Source organism: Salmo salar, chromosome 28, assembly GCF_965601325.2.
Source record: "Salmo salar chromosome 28, fSalSal1, whole genome shotgun sequence".
In the NCBI taxonomy this organism is placed as follows: Eukaryota; Metazoa; Chordata; class Actinopteri; order Salmoniformes; family Salmonidae; genus Salmo; species Salmo salar.
This window is the reverse complement of record NC_138318.1, coordinates 30,943,747-30,961,197: the sequence shown is the minus strand read 5'-3', so window position 1 is coordinate 30,961,197 and position 17,451 is coordinate 30,943,747. Positions and strand designations below refer to the sequence as shown.

Sequence of the window (17,451 nt, the reverse complement as noted above, 5' to 3'; positions counted from 1 at the left end):
TTAGCTCACTGCTTATCAACATCATCACTGAAGAAAATAAGCAAACACTCAACTACATGACACCACAACATACCACAACTAAGGCAGCAGACAGTGGTGTAAAGTACTTAAATAAAAATAAGTACTACTTTAGTAATTTTGTACTTTATTATTTATATGTTTGACTACTTTCACTTTTATTCACTACATTCTTTTAAGAAAATATTTTACTTTTTACTCCATACATTTTCCTTAACACCCAAAAGTACTCGTTATTTTTTGAATGCTTAGCAGGACAGGAAAATGGTCCAATTTATGCACTTAACAGAGCATCCCTGGTCATCCCTACTGACTCTGATCTGGCACTCACTAAACACACATGCTTCTTTTGTAAATGATGTTGGAGTGTGCCTCTGGCTATCCGTACATTTTAAAAAAGAAAAGAAAATGGTGCTGTCTGGTTTGCTTAATATAAGGAATTTGAAAATGATTTATACTTTTACTAGTTAAGTTTATTTTAAACCAAATACTTTTAGACTTTTCCTCAAGAATTTCACTGGGTGACTTTTCCTTGAGTCATGTTCTATTAAGGTATGAATGGGCAGGACAACCCACCTATACATGAGGGATGTATTCCACTCCAAGTCCCATCAACCTGACACACTCTCCTGGATGACCCGACCAGGATGTTGGGGTCCCTACAGTAGAAGGTGACCTCTGACCTGTAGGTGAACTGTTTGCCCTCAGCATAACCCTCTGCTGGGGTGCCTGGGTCTCCACACAGTACAGCTAGGCACAACAAAGCAGAGACCATTTATCAAATCACACACTTCACATCACACACATCCCCCAGGTTACGTGGGTTTCAGAATCTTTACTCACAATTTTTCATAGGCATGATGATCACAACGTTTCATATAGGCACAACTGACCAGCTAGTCATTCATAACATGGCTCTTGGAATTAAAACATTACGAAGTGAAAAAATATATTGGTTGTGAGAAACAGTAAGCACCATAGCTAAACTAGACCTGCTAACCCCTACTGTATAATGGATAATACAATGGTTTCAAGATGCTTTTTCATAATAGGTCCTTCATGTTTGTGAAATGCCCCACATAAATGTTCCACAAAGAGTTTAGCAGTGGAAGTCACTCAGACCCGTTTCAGACCCACAGTATGAGAAGTTGTTACTACAGAGTGTGTTCTCCTGCAGGCTTTCCATGACAACCCACTTTCCATGACAACCCACTCTGTGCATGGAATTTCAGAACATTCTGGCAGTACTTCTGACACCGTGTCAGGAGCTTATGATCAAGGCCTGCAGGCTGCAGCAGCAGACTCCGTCCATGTACCTTGTAATGCTCATGTTATGGGCAGCCCTAGCTGCGGATACTTGAGGGATCAATTTAGGAAATGTTGACATTCTTTTTGCATCTGTCACAACAGTTTCCCAACCTGTCAAATCTGGCATTTCACAGAGGATTTAGCCGGGTCATGCACCCCCCAGCGGCACAACTTTAACAGGGCTATAGGAAGGGTAAGTAGGCCAGGTGTGCTCATTTCATTCGCTTTAAACTGATAGGCACTGCTTTCGTCAGTTTGATGCATCTACTATAAAATATTTTTTTACACAAACATAGCAATAAGTAAACACTGCTAAGCTTTGATGACACTGCCATTGCACTAAAGTTTAGATCAAGTGCTCAGATTTTCAGTCTTAAAAGGGACTTGATTTTTAACTTACGAAGACATTGAGGGATCTCCCCTCGCCATGTGCCGTTCCCCTCACATGAAACGATTCCAGGGCTGGATAGCTGGTACCCATCGAAGCAGCTATAGGTGACGCTGGAGCCCCACTGCAAGTCTGACCCCTCAACCTTCCCATTGTGAACAGCCGGAGGACGGCCACACATGATCACTGATGTGGGGACAAAACAATATCATCAGGACGGATGTAATGATTTTTAGTGAGTAAGTACTGCATGTTAACTCAAAACATATATGTTTTAATGTGCTAGAAAGGAATGGATTATTTATCGCAGTTCATATCCTCTTTGATGATCATATTCTGTCTCCCACAGGGAGAAAGTGTTTTCATTTGCCTATTATTGGCAAGTAATATAGTTAATTGGGAAGTAGAAGTCCCATTAATCACAATACATATCCGATATGGACTGTGTATCTGTTTTCGATTATATGCATGAACTGTTATTTCCCGTTGAGACGATAACATATTCTAACTGTAAAAGAAATCACTGCAAATGCTGTGGTATTGGATGTCTATTCTGTAAAAATAGGAACTTCTGGCATATTAAACAGTATTCACCCACAGGATTGCAATTGGTCTATAACCACATGTCTGGTAAATCGCTACTGTGGGAAATTATATGTGAAGTGCACAGACATTCACTCTCTGCCTGTCAATCTGCTTGGGAGGAGACTTCCCTGCTCTATGCTTGTCTGCATTGCACCACTAACTGGATGCATCGTTTTCTCCACACGTTTCAAGTCTGACATCTGATAGCACAGATCCTACACATTTCATGGATAACATCCCTTCAGTCTGTGTAAGTGAATAATTTGTGCTTGCTGTGCCAAAAAAGGTAGAGAAACTACTCCAAACAAGATCAAAAAACTTTTCGAGTTCTTTTGATCTCTGAGTGCTTGAAATTCTGGAGTGTTGTGATATCTGTACTATATTTCTCTGGTTGCTTCTCATCTCAGCCCCCAGTAAAGAAATGAAAGTAGAAATGTTTGTTTCTTTGTAAGCCAACGACAAGTATTATTGAGTCATAACCAAAGTTGAATTACCTTTACAGTAAGGCTTGGTTTGGTTCCAAGACCCGTCCTTGGTGCAGAGGAGCACAGATGAACCGACAGAGTCCATGACGTGGCCTGGGTTACAGTGATACTGAACAGTCTTGTTGAAGGTGAACTCATTTCCTATGTAAATCCCATTGGCAACAGGACCTGGATCTCCACAGCTGATCACTGTTGAATTGGTAAAACATTTGTACATGCAGTACTATATAAGCATAATCAAAAGCAAAGCATGGCATGTAGCATATAAGATTAGGTGTATTGCATCCATGTCTCATGGTCTAGGTTGAATGAATACAAGATTAGTGTTAGATTAGCCCACTGTAGAGCTCCTACAGTGCACAGTACAGTATACCTGTGCAGTCTAGGGCAGAGCCGGTCCAGGTGCCATTGGTGGTGCAGTGGCGAGTGGTGAGACCTGAGGTCTCATATCCTTCCCAGCAGGCATATGCCACGGAGCTTGAAAACACTATTCCATCACTGAAGACAATCTTCCCGTAGGCAGGAGTACCTGGATTTCCACATGAAATCGCTGAGAAAAAACAAAACAAATAGATAAACATAAAAAAACTAAAAACTGGAATATTCGTCAAGGTAAATTTAATGTAAATAAACCATAAATGAATTGTCACTTGCAATCATGAAAGTACTACTCTTGGCTATTGATAAAAGTAAATGTGTATATAATTTAGATATTTTTTATTTAACTAGGCAAGTCAGTTAAGAACAAATTCTTATTTTCAATGACGACCCACCGGGGAACAGTGGGTGAACTGCCTTGTTCAGGGGCAGAACAACAGATTTTTACCTTGCCAGCTTTAATTCAATTTTTTTGCCTTTAAATCTACAGAGTATCCTATTGCAGCCTTGGAGTTACTTTCAGTTACTGGCCCAACACTCTAACCACTAGGCTACCTGCCGCCCCATAAGTCCAATCTTTCTTCAGTACAATATATTTTACAGATGCTGGCCAAGCAGATCAACTTAATTGTAATCTAACAGAAACAAGATATTAAAATAAAAGACCTATTGATTTGATCCAATTAGTTAAAGCTTTTTAAGGAAATGCCTTTTGTCAGTGATTTGAAGTGGCATTTTAGAAGACGGTAATAAATGAAATGGGATCCTCACTCTCATAGATATTGGCTTTAAAAACCAATTAGGTTAATTGGGAACAAGGCTATTCCATAAATAATGAGGCATCGGGGACATATTCACAAACAAATAACCACATGACTCACATGAATAGAGCTTTTACTCACACAGCCTGCTTAAAGAGATTGTCCGGTACTTTTGTATACTTTTTAACCAATAGTTCTGAAAGTAGTGCTCACAAGCTAAAGGTGGTCCCCAAAAATTGCATACGTCACATATGAGCACCACGTCATTGCTCTTTTTCTCAATCTGCTGTGTGTGCATCTTGCTAGCTGTCACTCAAGTGGTGAGGGGCTGAATGAAGCGCATTGGTTGAACTCGAATCGCTACGGGGCTGGCCCACATGGGGTAAAATGTAGGGAAATCAGATTCCAGAAAAACAGTTGTTTTTTAATTAGGGATTTCATGGTTAACTAAGGTAACACAGTAATTCTGCTCATAGGTTATGCATGTATGAACTACACATTGACACATCCAGCCCAAGGCAGGACATTTAAAAAATATTTAATAGTCACCAAAGTTCCACAGGATGTCTTTAAATACTCTCAATATGGCTTAAGCATTTTCATCTTTGTTTACAGAAGGGGAGAACTAACAGCATGGGAATCTTCAGAGGCCATTAATCAAAGAGGGATCAGGCAAAGCGTGACATCAGTTGTGAGGAAACATGCGCTCCGCTTTCCCCCATGTGAAACTGAATGGCAAATGTACACAAATGCTGATCTCAAAAAAGTAATGAATGCTTTTGATTACAGTGGGAATCTCCGGGGCATATGCTACAGTGCTAGCTTTGAGTATTTATGTCTCAATTAGGGTTGATTGAGCACATACTCATTAGCTCAAGTCATAGAATAGCTAAACATTTAAAGAGATTGAATGGGATCTTAAGCACTAATAAATTCGTAACATATTGGAATTCATAACATATCATACGATCTGCAGGACTTTTTTATTAAATTTTTTACAGGACGTAACATACTGTATCATACGAAATGGATGACATTGCAAACAATTGTGCACAATTTTCGGGGACCCGTTTTGGCTCGTGAGCACTACTTTCAAAACTACTACCTAAAATTATGCAAAACCTCTGTAGCATCACTTTAAGAGCAGTAAACTTAATTATTCATTAATCTTGATAAGAATAATTAGCATTATCTGTGTAGACATAATATCACTCCAAGGCTGCAACAGGATACTCTGTAGATTAAAGGCAAAAAAATTACATTAAAATAAAATCCCCAGTACAGCTAGTCTTAACAATGTAACCATTTACAAATAGAAAACAACTGGTCCAATAAAGAGTTTATGAAGTCCCTCAGGGAGACCGCTGTGGCCATATGTATTTCCCGACTCAAAGTAATTATTTCCCAAGTCACAGGCGTCTTGTGATCTCCCTGTGCACAAGAATTCGCATTTCATACTTGGGCACAGCATTATTTGTATCACAGAAATAGTGCGCAGCATTCCACTTTAAATCTCCCAAGCAGTGATCCATCTCAACTCCCTTATAACAACCGTTAAACCATCCTCAATCATGAATGGCCTCTAAATAATGCAACTCTATTGATCTCCTGAAAGCAATCTGCAGGCTTATCTCACTGTGTACTGTGTTGCTGTGAAGACTGAATAAATAAGATTAATAATACATTTATAAATATAGAAATGCACAAAAACTGACCTATTGATGAAAATAAAAACAAGAAGGAAGTAAATGGAGTAAATCAACAAGGCCAAACTTTGCCTCCCCAAGTTCTGAGCAAACAAACAAATAAATAAATAAATAATACAGTTGAAGTCGGAAGTTTGCATTCACTTAGGTTGGCGTCATGAAAACTCATTTTTTCAACCACTCCACAAATTTCTTGTTAAACTATAGTTTTGGCAAGTCAGTTAGGACATCTACTTTGTGCATGACACAAGTAATTTTTCCAACAATTGTTTACAGACAGATTATTTCATTTTTAATTCATTGTATCACCATACCAGTGGGACAGAAGTTTAAATGTACTGCTCAAAAAAATAAAGGGAACACTAAAATAACACATCCTAGATCTGAATGAATGAAATAATCTTATTAAATACTTTTTTCTTTACATAGTTGAATGTGCTGACAACAAAATCACACAAAAATAATCAATGGAAATCCAATTTATCAACCCATGGAGGTCTGGATTTGGAGTCACACTCAAAATTAAAGTGGAAAACCACACTACAGGCTGATCCAACTTTGATGTAATGTCCTTAAAACATGTAAAAATGAGGCTCAGTAGTGTGTGTGGCCTCCACGTGCCTGTATGACCTCCCTACAACGCCTGGGCATGCTCCTGATGAGGTGGCGGATGGTCTCCTGAGGGATCTCCTCCCAGGCCTGGACTAAAGCATCCGCCAACTCCTGGACAGTCTGTGGTGCAACGTGGCGTTGGTGGATGGAGCGAGACATGATGTCCCAGATGTGCTCAATTGGATTCAGGTCTGGGGAACGGGCGGGCCAGTCCATAGCATTAATGCCTTCCTCTTGCAGGAACTGCTGACACACTCCAGCCACATGAGGTCTAGCATTGTCTTGCATTAGGAGGAACCCAGGGCCAACCGCACCAGCATATGGTCGCACAAGGGGTCTGAGGATCTCATCTCGGTACCTAATGGCAGTCAGGCTACCTCTGGCGAGCACATGGAGGGCTGTGCGGCCCCCCAAAGAAATGCCACCCCACACCATGACTGACCCACCGCCAAACCGGTCATGCTGGAGGATGTTGCAGGCAGCAGAACATTCTCCACGGCGTCTCCAGACTGTCACATGTGCTCAGTGTGAACCTGCTTCATCTGTGAAGAGCACAGGGCGCCAGTGGCGAATTTGCCAATCTTGGTGTTCTCTGGCAAATGGCAAACATCCTGCACAGTGTTGGGCTGTAAGCACAACCCCCACCTGTGGACGTCGGGCCCTCATACCACCCTCATGGTGTCTGTTTCTGATCGTTTGAGCAGACACATGCACATTTGTGGCCTGCTGGAGGTCATTTTGCAGGGCTCTGGCAGTGCTCCTCCTGCTCCTCCTTGCACAAAGGCGGAGGTAGTGGTCCTGCTGCTGGGTTGTTGCCCTCCTAATGCCTCCTCCACGTCTCCTGTCTCCTGGTAGCGCCTCCATGCTCTGGACACTACGCTGACAGACACAGCAAACCTTCTTGCCACAGCTCGCATTGATGTGCCATCCTGGATGAGCTGCACTACCTGAGCCACTTGTGTGGGTTGTAGACTCCGTCTCATGCTACCACTAGAGTGAAAGCACCGCCAGCATTCAAAAGTGACCAAAACATCAGCCAGGAAGCATAAGAACTGAGAAGTGGTCTGTGGTCACCACCTGCCGAACCACTCCTTTATTGGGGGTGTCTTGCTAATTGCCTATAATTTCCACCTGTTGTCTATTCCATTTGCACAACAGCATGTGAAATCTATTGTCAATCAGTGTTGCTTCCTAAGTGGACAGTTTGATTTCACAGAAGTGTGATTGACTTGGAGTTACATCGTGTTGTTTAAGTGTTCCCTTTATTTTTTTGAGCAGTGTACATTAAGTTGACAGTGCCTTTAAACAGCTTGGAAAATTCCAGAAAATTATGTCATGGCTTTAGAAGCTTCTGATAGACTAATTGACATCATTTGAGTCATTTGGAGGTGTAACTGTGATGTATTTCAAGGCCTACCTTCAAACTCAGTGTCTCTTTGCTTGACAACATGGGAAAATCAAAAGAAATCGGCCAAGACCTCAGAAAAAAAATTGTAGACCTCCACAAGTCTGGTTCATCCTTGGGAGCAATTTCCAAATGCCTGAAGGTACCACGTTCATCTGTACAAACAATAGTACACAAGTATAAACACCATGGGACCACGCAGCCGTCATACCGCTCAGGAAGAAGACGCGTTCTGTCTCTTAGCGAGTGAAAATCAATTCCAGAACAACAGCAAAGGACCTTGTGAAGATGCTGGAGGAAAAAGGTACAAAAGTCTATATCCACAGTAAAACGAGTCCTATATCGACATAACCTGAAAGGCCGCTCAGCAAGGAAGAACCCACTGCTCCAAATCGCCATAAAAAAAGCCAGACTACGGTTTCCAACTGCACATGGGGACAAAGATCATACTTTTTGGAGAAATGTCCTCTGGTCTGATGAAACAAAAATAGAACTGTTTGGCCATAATAATCCCAACCATGAAGCACAGGGGTGGCAGCATCATGTTGTGGTGGTGCTTTGCTGCAGGAGGGACCAGTGCACTTCACAAAATAGATGGCATCATGAGGCAGGATAATTATGTGGATATATTGAAGCAACATCTTAAGACATCAGTCAGGAAGTTAAAGCTTGGTCACAAATGGGTCTTCCAAATGGACAATGACCCTAAGCATACTTCCAAAGTTGTGGCAAAATGGCTTAAGGACAACGAAGTCAAGGTATTGCAGTGGCCATCACAAAGCCCTGACCTCATCCCTATAGAAAATTTGAGGGCAGAACTGAAAAAGCGTGTGTGAGCAAGGAGGCCTACAAACCTGACTCAGTTACACCAGCTCTGTCAGGAGGAATGGGCCAAAACTCACCCAACTTATTGTGGGAAGCTTGTGGAAGGCTACCCAAAACGTTTGACCCAAGTTAAACAATTTAAAGGCAATGCTACCAAATACTAATTGAGTGTATGTAAACTTCTGACCCACTGGGAATGTGATGAAAGAAATAAAAGCTGAAATAAATCACTCTCTACTATTATTCTGACATTTCCCATTCTTAAAATAAAGTGTTGATCCTAACTGACCTAAGACATGGAATTTTTACTAGGATTAAATATCGGGAATTGTGAAACACTGAGTTTAAATGTATTTGGCTAAGTATATATACACATATATAAACAGTACCAGTCAAATGTTCAGACACACATACTCATTCAAGGGTTTTTCTTTATTTTTGACTATTTTCTACATTGTAGAATAATAGTGAAGACATCAAAACTATAAAACAACACATATGGAATCATGTAGTAAGCAAAAAAAGTGTTAAACAAATCAAAATATATTTTATGTTTCAGATTCTTCAAAGTAGCCATCTTGGCAGAGCAAGATGAGCTAAAATCTAATGAAGGAACATTAGTTATACTTTTTCAGCTAGTTGCCTGTCATAATTGCACTGATAAACAATAGTTAGCCTGCTTCCCCTTCTGCCGCTTGCCTGCTAATGCATGCGTTGTCCCAACCAAGCACCCAAGCTAACTGGCTAAAGTTGGCTAGCTTGCTAGCTAGCTACTTCCAGACACAAATGGGAGAACACATCACTGACCCATTTTACTCGCCGTAGCAGAGCTAGTAAGGCTATTTACATGTTATATAGGGCATTCATGACTAACTTTTACTTTTTTGGCCTACGTCTATTGACACCAGTCATATTCTGCACCCAAAATATTGAGTCATTGAAAATGAAACAGTGCTTCCGGAATGGAGGCAGCAAACAATGTACCAGACCAGCTGTGATTTACAAACTGATTTCTATATTTTTGGGACTACCAAGAAATGTATTGGTGAATTATATTAATCATGCATTGAACTGCATCCATCTATTCTCCAGCAATGCCTTAGTGTACGTCATTGAATGTTGAGTCAAATATAACCTATTTTTAAAACCTCCTATAAAAGTTGGCTTTGTAGCATAAACTGGGAATTTTATATTTTTGACTGAAATGATGATTGTCTGTCTGTTTCATATCCGCAAAGTAGTTAAAGCACTGTCAGTTCCACTTTAAATTACTAGAAGGGATATGTCATAAACCCTAAAAGTTCCAGAATGGGTGAAAATGGCAGCCAATTGGTCAGGGAGAAATCAAGACCAGTCTAATGTGAATGAATGGCAGTAGAGGCATAATCCTGATTTTACTAGTGCAGGAAAATAAAAGTAAGATATGTGATATATTAGAAATTGTGTAATATAGAATTATTGTTGAAATATTCATATAATTATATAGTCATATAATTATACATATTGTTTATACAGGTTTTTCACCAATATTCTGTGTAAATAGCCTCCAAAATATGTAAACAGATCATAAATGTCAACATTTGTGTTTTCTTGAAAAGCTGTGCGTGCTATTATACAATACAACATCAGTAGTCTACTTGTTGCATTTACAAGTTCTCTAAGTCCTATCATCAATTGATTTCAGCCAGTGTATGGCTGTGCATTGACTGCATTGTTTGAATAGAGTGTTAGCATATTGCCAGTTAATTTGAAAAAAAAATGTATGGAATCCTTCCTTTGGTTAGCTAGCTAACAAATATACAGCGCATATACATTATTGAAATTCATTATTTTACACAATATCTTATCACAGCACTGGCAAACCACAGTTGACCAACACCCTGACCAAAATGGCTGACCTTTATCCCATCATAACAAGGTTCATGTCCATTCTAGTATTCTAATTCCATGTCCGACCCCATCTAACAGACAACACTGAACACTCATGATAACTGGGTTAAAAATATGACAAACAACAGAGCAGCAAATAACTGAACACAAACAACAACTTCAACACCAAAACACACACAGGAATGAGAAACAACAACCTGAAAACAAGGAACCCATCATTACCCAAAATCTTATGGTACAGCTACAATATGCGTCGTGTAGAGTATACAGTACATCATAATCATAATAAATTAGATTTGGACAAATTATTTGAATTTAATTGTGGGATTAAGGAGCTATCAAGCGCAATCAAAGTTATTGGTTAATGAGACACAGTTTAAGACGTACTAAAGACATTAAATACATTTACTTAAGATATCTTATGTCCAAACGAGTCTACTTAAAGTGAATGATGAGATAATTGAGGGTAAATTATTATCGTTCTAAAATGTAGAAATATATAGTAGATAAGCTTCAGGGTTGGAGACAATTCCAGTCAATTCAGGAAGTACACTGAAAGTCCAACTCTCTTCAATGCTTTTCAATGAGGACATTTCGGAATTTGGTTTACTGTATGAATTGACTGGAATTGAAATGGAATTAACCCCAACCCTGATCAACTAAGATATCCAGTACACCCATATTTGTACCTTTGTACTGGATGTGTGTATGCACATAATATCATACTTCTTATGAATGTGCCAATAAGCACCTTGGCTTCACTCAAGGTTTCCCATGTAATTTTTCAAACGATAAATTAAACAGAAATAACCCTGGATGCTTCGCTTTTGAATCCCTCCCAACATTGCTGAGCATTAACTTGTTGGGGATAGGGGGCAGTATTTTCACGGCCGGATAAAAAACGTACCCGATTAAACTGGTTACTACTCTTACCCAGAAACGAGAATATGCATATAATTAGTCGATTTGGATAGAAAACACTCTAAAGTTTCTAAAACTGTTTGAATGGTGTCTGTGAGTATAACAGAACTCATATGGCAGTCAAAACCCTGAGACAAATCCTAACAGTAAGTGGAAATCTGATTTGTAGAATCACTTTCAACCCTTTGCCTATGAAACACACCGCGAGTTAGGATTCATTTAGCACTTCCTAAGGCTTCCACTAGATGTCAACAGTCTTTACAAAGTGGTTTGAGTCTTCTCCGGTAAAAACTGACCGAACGAGAGGCCTGGAAAGTTTGTCATAGAGGGAGGGCCATTACTACTATGATGCGCGTGCCCGTGGGTACTCTCTCGTTCCGAAACATTTAGTAAGACAATGCAATCGTCCGCCTTGAATATTATTGAAGTTCTGATTGAAAAAGGCCCTAAAGATTTATGTTATACAACGTTTGACATGTTTGAACGAACGTAAATAAAATAAAATTGCACATTCGTGAGGACAAGTCCCGCGCGCTTCGTACATTATGAGTAGCCTTCGGAACGCGAAGGAGCTATTGGGACATCAATTATACATTTTTTCGAACAAAACTACATTTGTTGTAGACCTGGGATTCCTGGAAGTGCCTTCTGATGAAGATAATCAAAGGTAAGTGAATATTTACAATAGTATATTTGATTTTAGATGAGTCCAAGATGGCGCTAACCTGTATCGCCTAGCCTATTTTTCTGAGCATAGCACCTCGTTTATTGCAAAGTGTGATTTCCCAGTAAAGTTATTTTTAAATCTGGCAATGTGGTTGCATTCACGAGATGTTAATCTATAATTCTTTGAATGACAATATTATATTTTACCAATGTTTTCGAATAGTAATTTTGTAAATTGTAGCGCTGATTCACCGGAAGCATTTGAGGGAAAATATTTTCTGAACGTCACGCGCCGATGTAAAATGCTGTTTATATATATATATATATAAACTTTATCGAACAAAAAATGCATGTATTGTGTAACATGATGTCCTAGGAGTGTCATCTGATGAAGATTGTCAAAAGGTTAGTGCTGCATTTAGCTGTGTTTTGGGTATTTGTGATGCATGCTAGCTCTCCTAACATAATCTAATGTTTTGCTTTTGCTGTAAAGCCTTTTTGAAATCGGACAACGTGGTTCGATTCAGGAGAGGTGTACCTATAAAATGGTGTAAAATAGTCATATGTTTGAGAAATTGAAGTTATAGCATTTATGAGGTATTTGTATTTCGAGCGACGCGATTCCACTGGCTGTTGACTAGGGTGGGACACAAACGTCCCACGTTTCCCAGACAGGTTAAGGTAATATACTATAATAGGTGTTGGATGGAGTTATCCTTTCTGAAAACTTACATTAAAGCAACGATTATCATACAGTACATTACCAGTGGTAGGTGGTCTGTGTAGGATGTTTTTTTCTCAAAATCAAATAATTTCCAGGTAACAATTAAGTACCTTATTGTGTTTTCAATTCAAATGTTCAAAAAGAAACAAACATAGCTTCTTAGCAAAGAGCATTTATATATATATATATATATATATATATATATATATATATATATATATATATATATATATATATATATATATATATATATATATATACTGAGATCATGTGACACTTAGATTGCAGACAGGTGGACTTTATTTAACTAATTATGTGTCTTCTGAAGGTAATTGTTTGCACTAGACTCTGGCACGTCTGCAACACCATTAAGCAAGTGGCACCATGAAGACCAAGGAGCTCTCCAAACAGGTCAGAGACAAAGTTGTGGAGAAGTACAGATCAGGGTTGGGTTATAAAGAAATATCCGAAACTTTGAACATCAGACTGAGCACCATTAAATCCATTATTAAAAAATGGAAAGAATATGGCACCACAACAAACCTGACAAGAGAGGGCCACCCACCAAAACTCACAGACCAGGCAAGGATCCATTTTAGAATAAGGCTGTAACGCAACAAAATGTGGAAAAAGTCAAGGGGTCTGAATACTTTCCGAATGCACCGTATATGGCAGAGGACTCACCTTCACAGACTGGTTGGGTGCCACTCCAGGAGCCGTTGATGAGGCAGGTCCTCTCAGCCGAGCCCCTCAGGGAGAAGCCAGCTTCACAGGTGAACCTCAGCAGGCTCTTCAGCTGGAACTCGTCCCCCAACCTGGAGCCATGAGGTGGGATTCCAGGGTCACCACACTCCCCGGAACTACCACCTAATGAAGGACAGAGACAATATCCAACGCTCAAACAACCACCCATCACTCACTGCAGCAGGTCCATAGGCAGTGCATATCAGTCATTCAAGCCTTGTTTTCTGAGATGGAAATAGTTTTTTCCCCACTCCCTTTTAACTTCCATGAAAGGCTACCAAGGCTCTACCCAGAGTGCTTGCTTCCAACAGCTCTAGCTACAAAACTTGAAAAACCCACAGAAACCCCTAGTTTTTTCAGCTGGGGTTGACTTCCCTGAAACCTGTCACTCAGTGTTATTTCTGTCCATTAGAGCCTTCAGGTTTCCCTGCCTGGCAGTGTGCAACACTTAGAAAAAAAGGTGCCATCTTGAACCAAAAAGGGTTCTCAGGCTGTCCCCATAGGAGAACCCTTTGAAGAAGCTCTTTTGGTTCGAGGTAGAACCATTTTGTGTTCCATGTGGAACCCTTTCCACAGAGGAACCAAAAATGTTCTAACTGGAACCATAAAGGGTTCTCCTATGAGGACAGCCGCAGGACCCTTTTTGGTTCCAGTTAGAACTATTTGGAACAAAAAGGGTTCTACCTCAAACCAAAAAGAGGTTCTTCAAAGGGTGTAGGACCCTGCTGATGGATATACCTGAGCAGTAGGGTTGTGGCCCGCTCCAGCATCCGTCCTCCTGACAGTAGCGAGTGGCGTTCCCAATCAGTGCTCGGCCGTGGCTGCAGGTGTAATGGACCACGGCGCCGTTGGTGAACTTCCTACCTGACATAATAGCTTGGGGCGGTGTGCCAGGATCACCACAGGAAATAGCTGCAGGTGAAATGGAGAGAAAATGTTCAGAGAGGACAGTTGATAGAAATACTTTTTTATATCCATCATGTATCTAAAGAAAATATTATAAAAATGGTAGTATTGTCACATACACCAGATAGCTGTAGTGAAATGTGTTTTTTTACAGGGTCAGCCATAGTAGTACAGCACCCCTGGAGCAAATTAGGGCACATCGACAGATTTTTCACCTTGTCGGCTCGGGTATTCGAAACAGCAATCTTTTGGTTACTGGCCCAACGCTCTAACTGTAATGCTACCTGCCGCCCAGGATATACTTCATTTTTTCTTGTGCCTTCAGTGTTACTGTCTGTTATTTTTATCAAGTATATGCCTTTTAAACCCAGCACCCAAACACTTGTTATTACTATAAACGTTTGAGTTGAACACCCCAATTCCTTATTCTATGCCTTCTCTGTTACCACTCCTACTCCCACAACCCCTTTTCATCACTAACATTAACACTATATACAAAATTGTCAGCACAGCCATAATGATTCTTTCTTTCTCACCACTATAAGAACGGTAAATTTCACTCTTTTTTATCATTCTCCAACAGCGACTAACCACACCACTTGGGACACAGAATCTACCTCTACCACTTCTTGTACCCTGAGCAAGACAATCCCAGCATATTACTCACAAAGGCACTTAGGAAGTGATCTGTCCCAGAGGCCGTTTGACTGACAGGTGAGAAGTGATGAGCCGAGCAGATAGAAGGCCCTCTTGCAGTGATACATCACACTGGTTCTGTAGTTGAAGCTCTCGGGGAAGCGCTGCTGCGGGTGACGAATGGCATTCTCCACGAAGCCTGGATCGGAGCAGTTTACCACTGCAAGATAAAACCGTCCGCATGCTTAGTCTGACAGTGAACCCAAGAGTGAGAAGAGAAGGGAAATCAATGGGAAAGCTTGAATAGCAGGATTTCTGTTCAAGTTCCGATTCATTTCAAAACAACCCATCCATGCTTTTTAAGATATACAGCTTCTCTCATGTAGTGTAACTACAGGTTTTCTATAGTCAATAGCATTTGACATACATTTACTCTAATAACTGTGTAGAAATGTCATACATGTGGGTTGATATGCAGTTTCTGTTTAGTTTAACTTATCACAAAAATGTAGATTCTTTATTTACTCCAGTTGCACTTAAAACCAGCAGGGCAGGAAGCCCCAGTAACAATAACAAGCTGTACGTCTTGCCTCAGAGTTGGCTGAACATTGTTTTCAGCTATTGCCATTCAACAAAAAACAGCCTAAAGTTAATGTCCAGGGGAAGCTAAACAGATCGCTTTCCCTCAGTGACAGCTGCCAATGCCTTGGCAGTCAATTAAACCCCTAGGGACAGAGAGGTAGGAAAAAACCCTCCAAAATTGATAATTGGCACCTGCTATTGGCATGTTCCTTGCCTTTAATAGACACCATTATTCAGGTAACCCTCTTGAAAAAAGGTGATTGTTGGAACCCTGGGTGAGGGTGTGGGAGTGCCTTACAAAATAAAATTGAACAGTGTCTCAGTAGCAGGGAGCACACTGACATACTGTAGGAATACTGCAGGCTGAGGTAGTAGGAAACACACTGACATACTGTAGGAATACTGCAGGCTGAGGTAGCAGGAAACACACTGACATACTTTAGGAATACTGCAGGCTGAGGTAGCAGGAAACACACTGACATACTGTAGGAATACTGCAGGCTGAGGTAGCAGGAAACACACTGACATACTGAACAGTGAGGGAGGGAGTGACTGACCATTGTGGCAGGTGAAGGAGGCCATTTCTTTTTTTTATATATACTTTTTTACCTTGTTTTCCCTTGCTTTTACAGCATGGAGGACTATTCTAGCCATACAAATACAGTTGAAGTCGGAAGTTTACATACACTGAGGATGGAGTCTTTAAAACTCATTTTTCAACCACTCCACAAATGTCTTGTTAACAAACTATAGTTTTGGCAAGTTGGTTAGGACATCTACTTTGTGCATGACAAGTAATTTTTCCAACAATTGTTTACATACATTTCACTTATATACAACTGTATCACAATTCCAGTGGGTTAGAAGTTTACATAGACAAAGTTGACTGTGCCTCTAAACAGCTTGGAAAATTCCAGAAAATGATGTCATGGCTTTAGAAGCTCCTGATAGGCTAATTGACATCATTTGAGTCAATTGGAGGTGTACCTGTGGATGTATTTCAAGACCTACCTTCAAACTCAGTGCCTCTTTGCTTGACATCATGAGAAAATCAAAAGAAATCAGCCAAGACCTCAGAAAAAAAATTGTAGACCTCCACAATTCTGGTTCATTCTTGGGAGCAATTTCCAAATGCCTGAAGGTACCACATTCATCTGTACAAACAATAGTACGCAAGTATAAACAGCATGGGACCACGCAGCCGTCATACCGCTCAGGAAGAAGACGCGTTCTGTCTCCTAGAGATGAACGTACTTTCGTGCAAAAAGTGCAAATCAATCCCAGAACAACAGCAAAGGACCTTATGAAGATGCTGGAGGAAACAGGTACAAAAGTATCTATATCTACAGTACAACGAGTCCTATATCGACATAACCTGAAAGGCCGCTCAGCAAGGAAGAAGCCACTGCTCCAAAACCATAAAAAAGCCAGACTATGGTTTGCAACTGCACATGGGGACAAAGATTGTACTTTTTGGTGAAATGTCCTCTGGTCTGATGAAACAAAAATAGAACTGTTTGGCCATAATGACCATCGTTATGTTCGGAGGAAAAAGGGGGAGGCTTGCAAGCCGAAGAACACCATCCCAACCGTGAAGCACAGGGGTGGCAGCATCATGTTGTGAAGGTGCTTTGCTGCAGGAAGGACCAGTGCACTTCACAAAATAGATGGCATCATGAGGCAGGAAAATGATGTGGATATATTGAAGCAACATCTCAAGACAGCAGTCAGGAAGTTAAAGCTTGGTCACAAATGGGTCTACCAAATGGACAATGACCCCAAGCATACTTCCACAGCTGTGGCAAAATGGCTTAAGGACAACAAAGTCAAGGTATTGGACTGGCCATCACAAAGCCCTGACCTCAATCCTACAGAAACATTGTTGGCAGAACTGAAAAAGTGTGTGCGAGC

At 40.5% G+C, this 17,451-nt stretch overlaps 1 protein-coding gene across 1 annotated transcript in view; it reads right to left on the bottom strand.

The window, feature by feature from the left end:
- Positions 1 to 17,451, bottom strand: part of LOC106589815 (CUB and sushi domain-containing protein 1) — a 406,652-nt gene that overhangs the window by 10,195 nt on the left and 379,006 nt on the right. The window contains exons 55-61 of the mRNA XM_082970365.1: positions 14,990 to 15,178; positions 14,155 to 14,328; positions 13,357 to 13,539; positions 3,158 to 3,334; positions 2,794 to 2,973; positions 1,727 to 1,900; positions 595 to 768 (exon numbers count right to left, since the gene is read on the bottom strand). Of these exons, the coding sequence (XP_082826491.1) occupies positions 595 to 768; positions 1,727 to 1,900; positions 2,794 to 2,973; positions 3,158 to 3,334; positions 13,357 to 13,539; positions 14,155 to 14,328; positions 14,990 to 15,178 (1,251 nt within the window). The remainder of the gene's footprint in view (positions 1 to 594; positions 769 to 1,726; positions 1,901 to 2,793; positions 2,974 to 3,157; positions 3,335 to 13,356; positions 13,540 to 14,154; positions 14,329 to 14,989; positions 15,179 to 17,451) is intronic.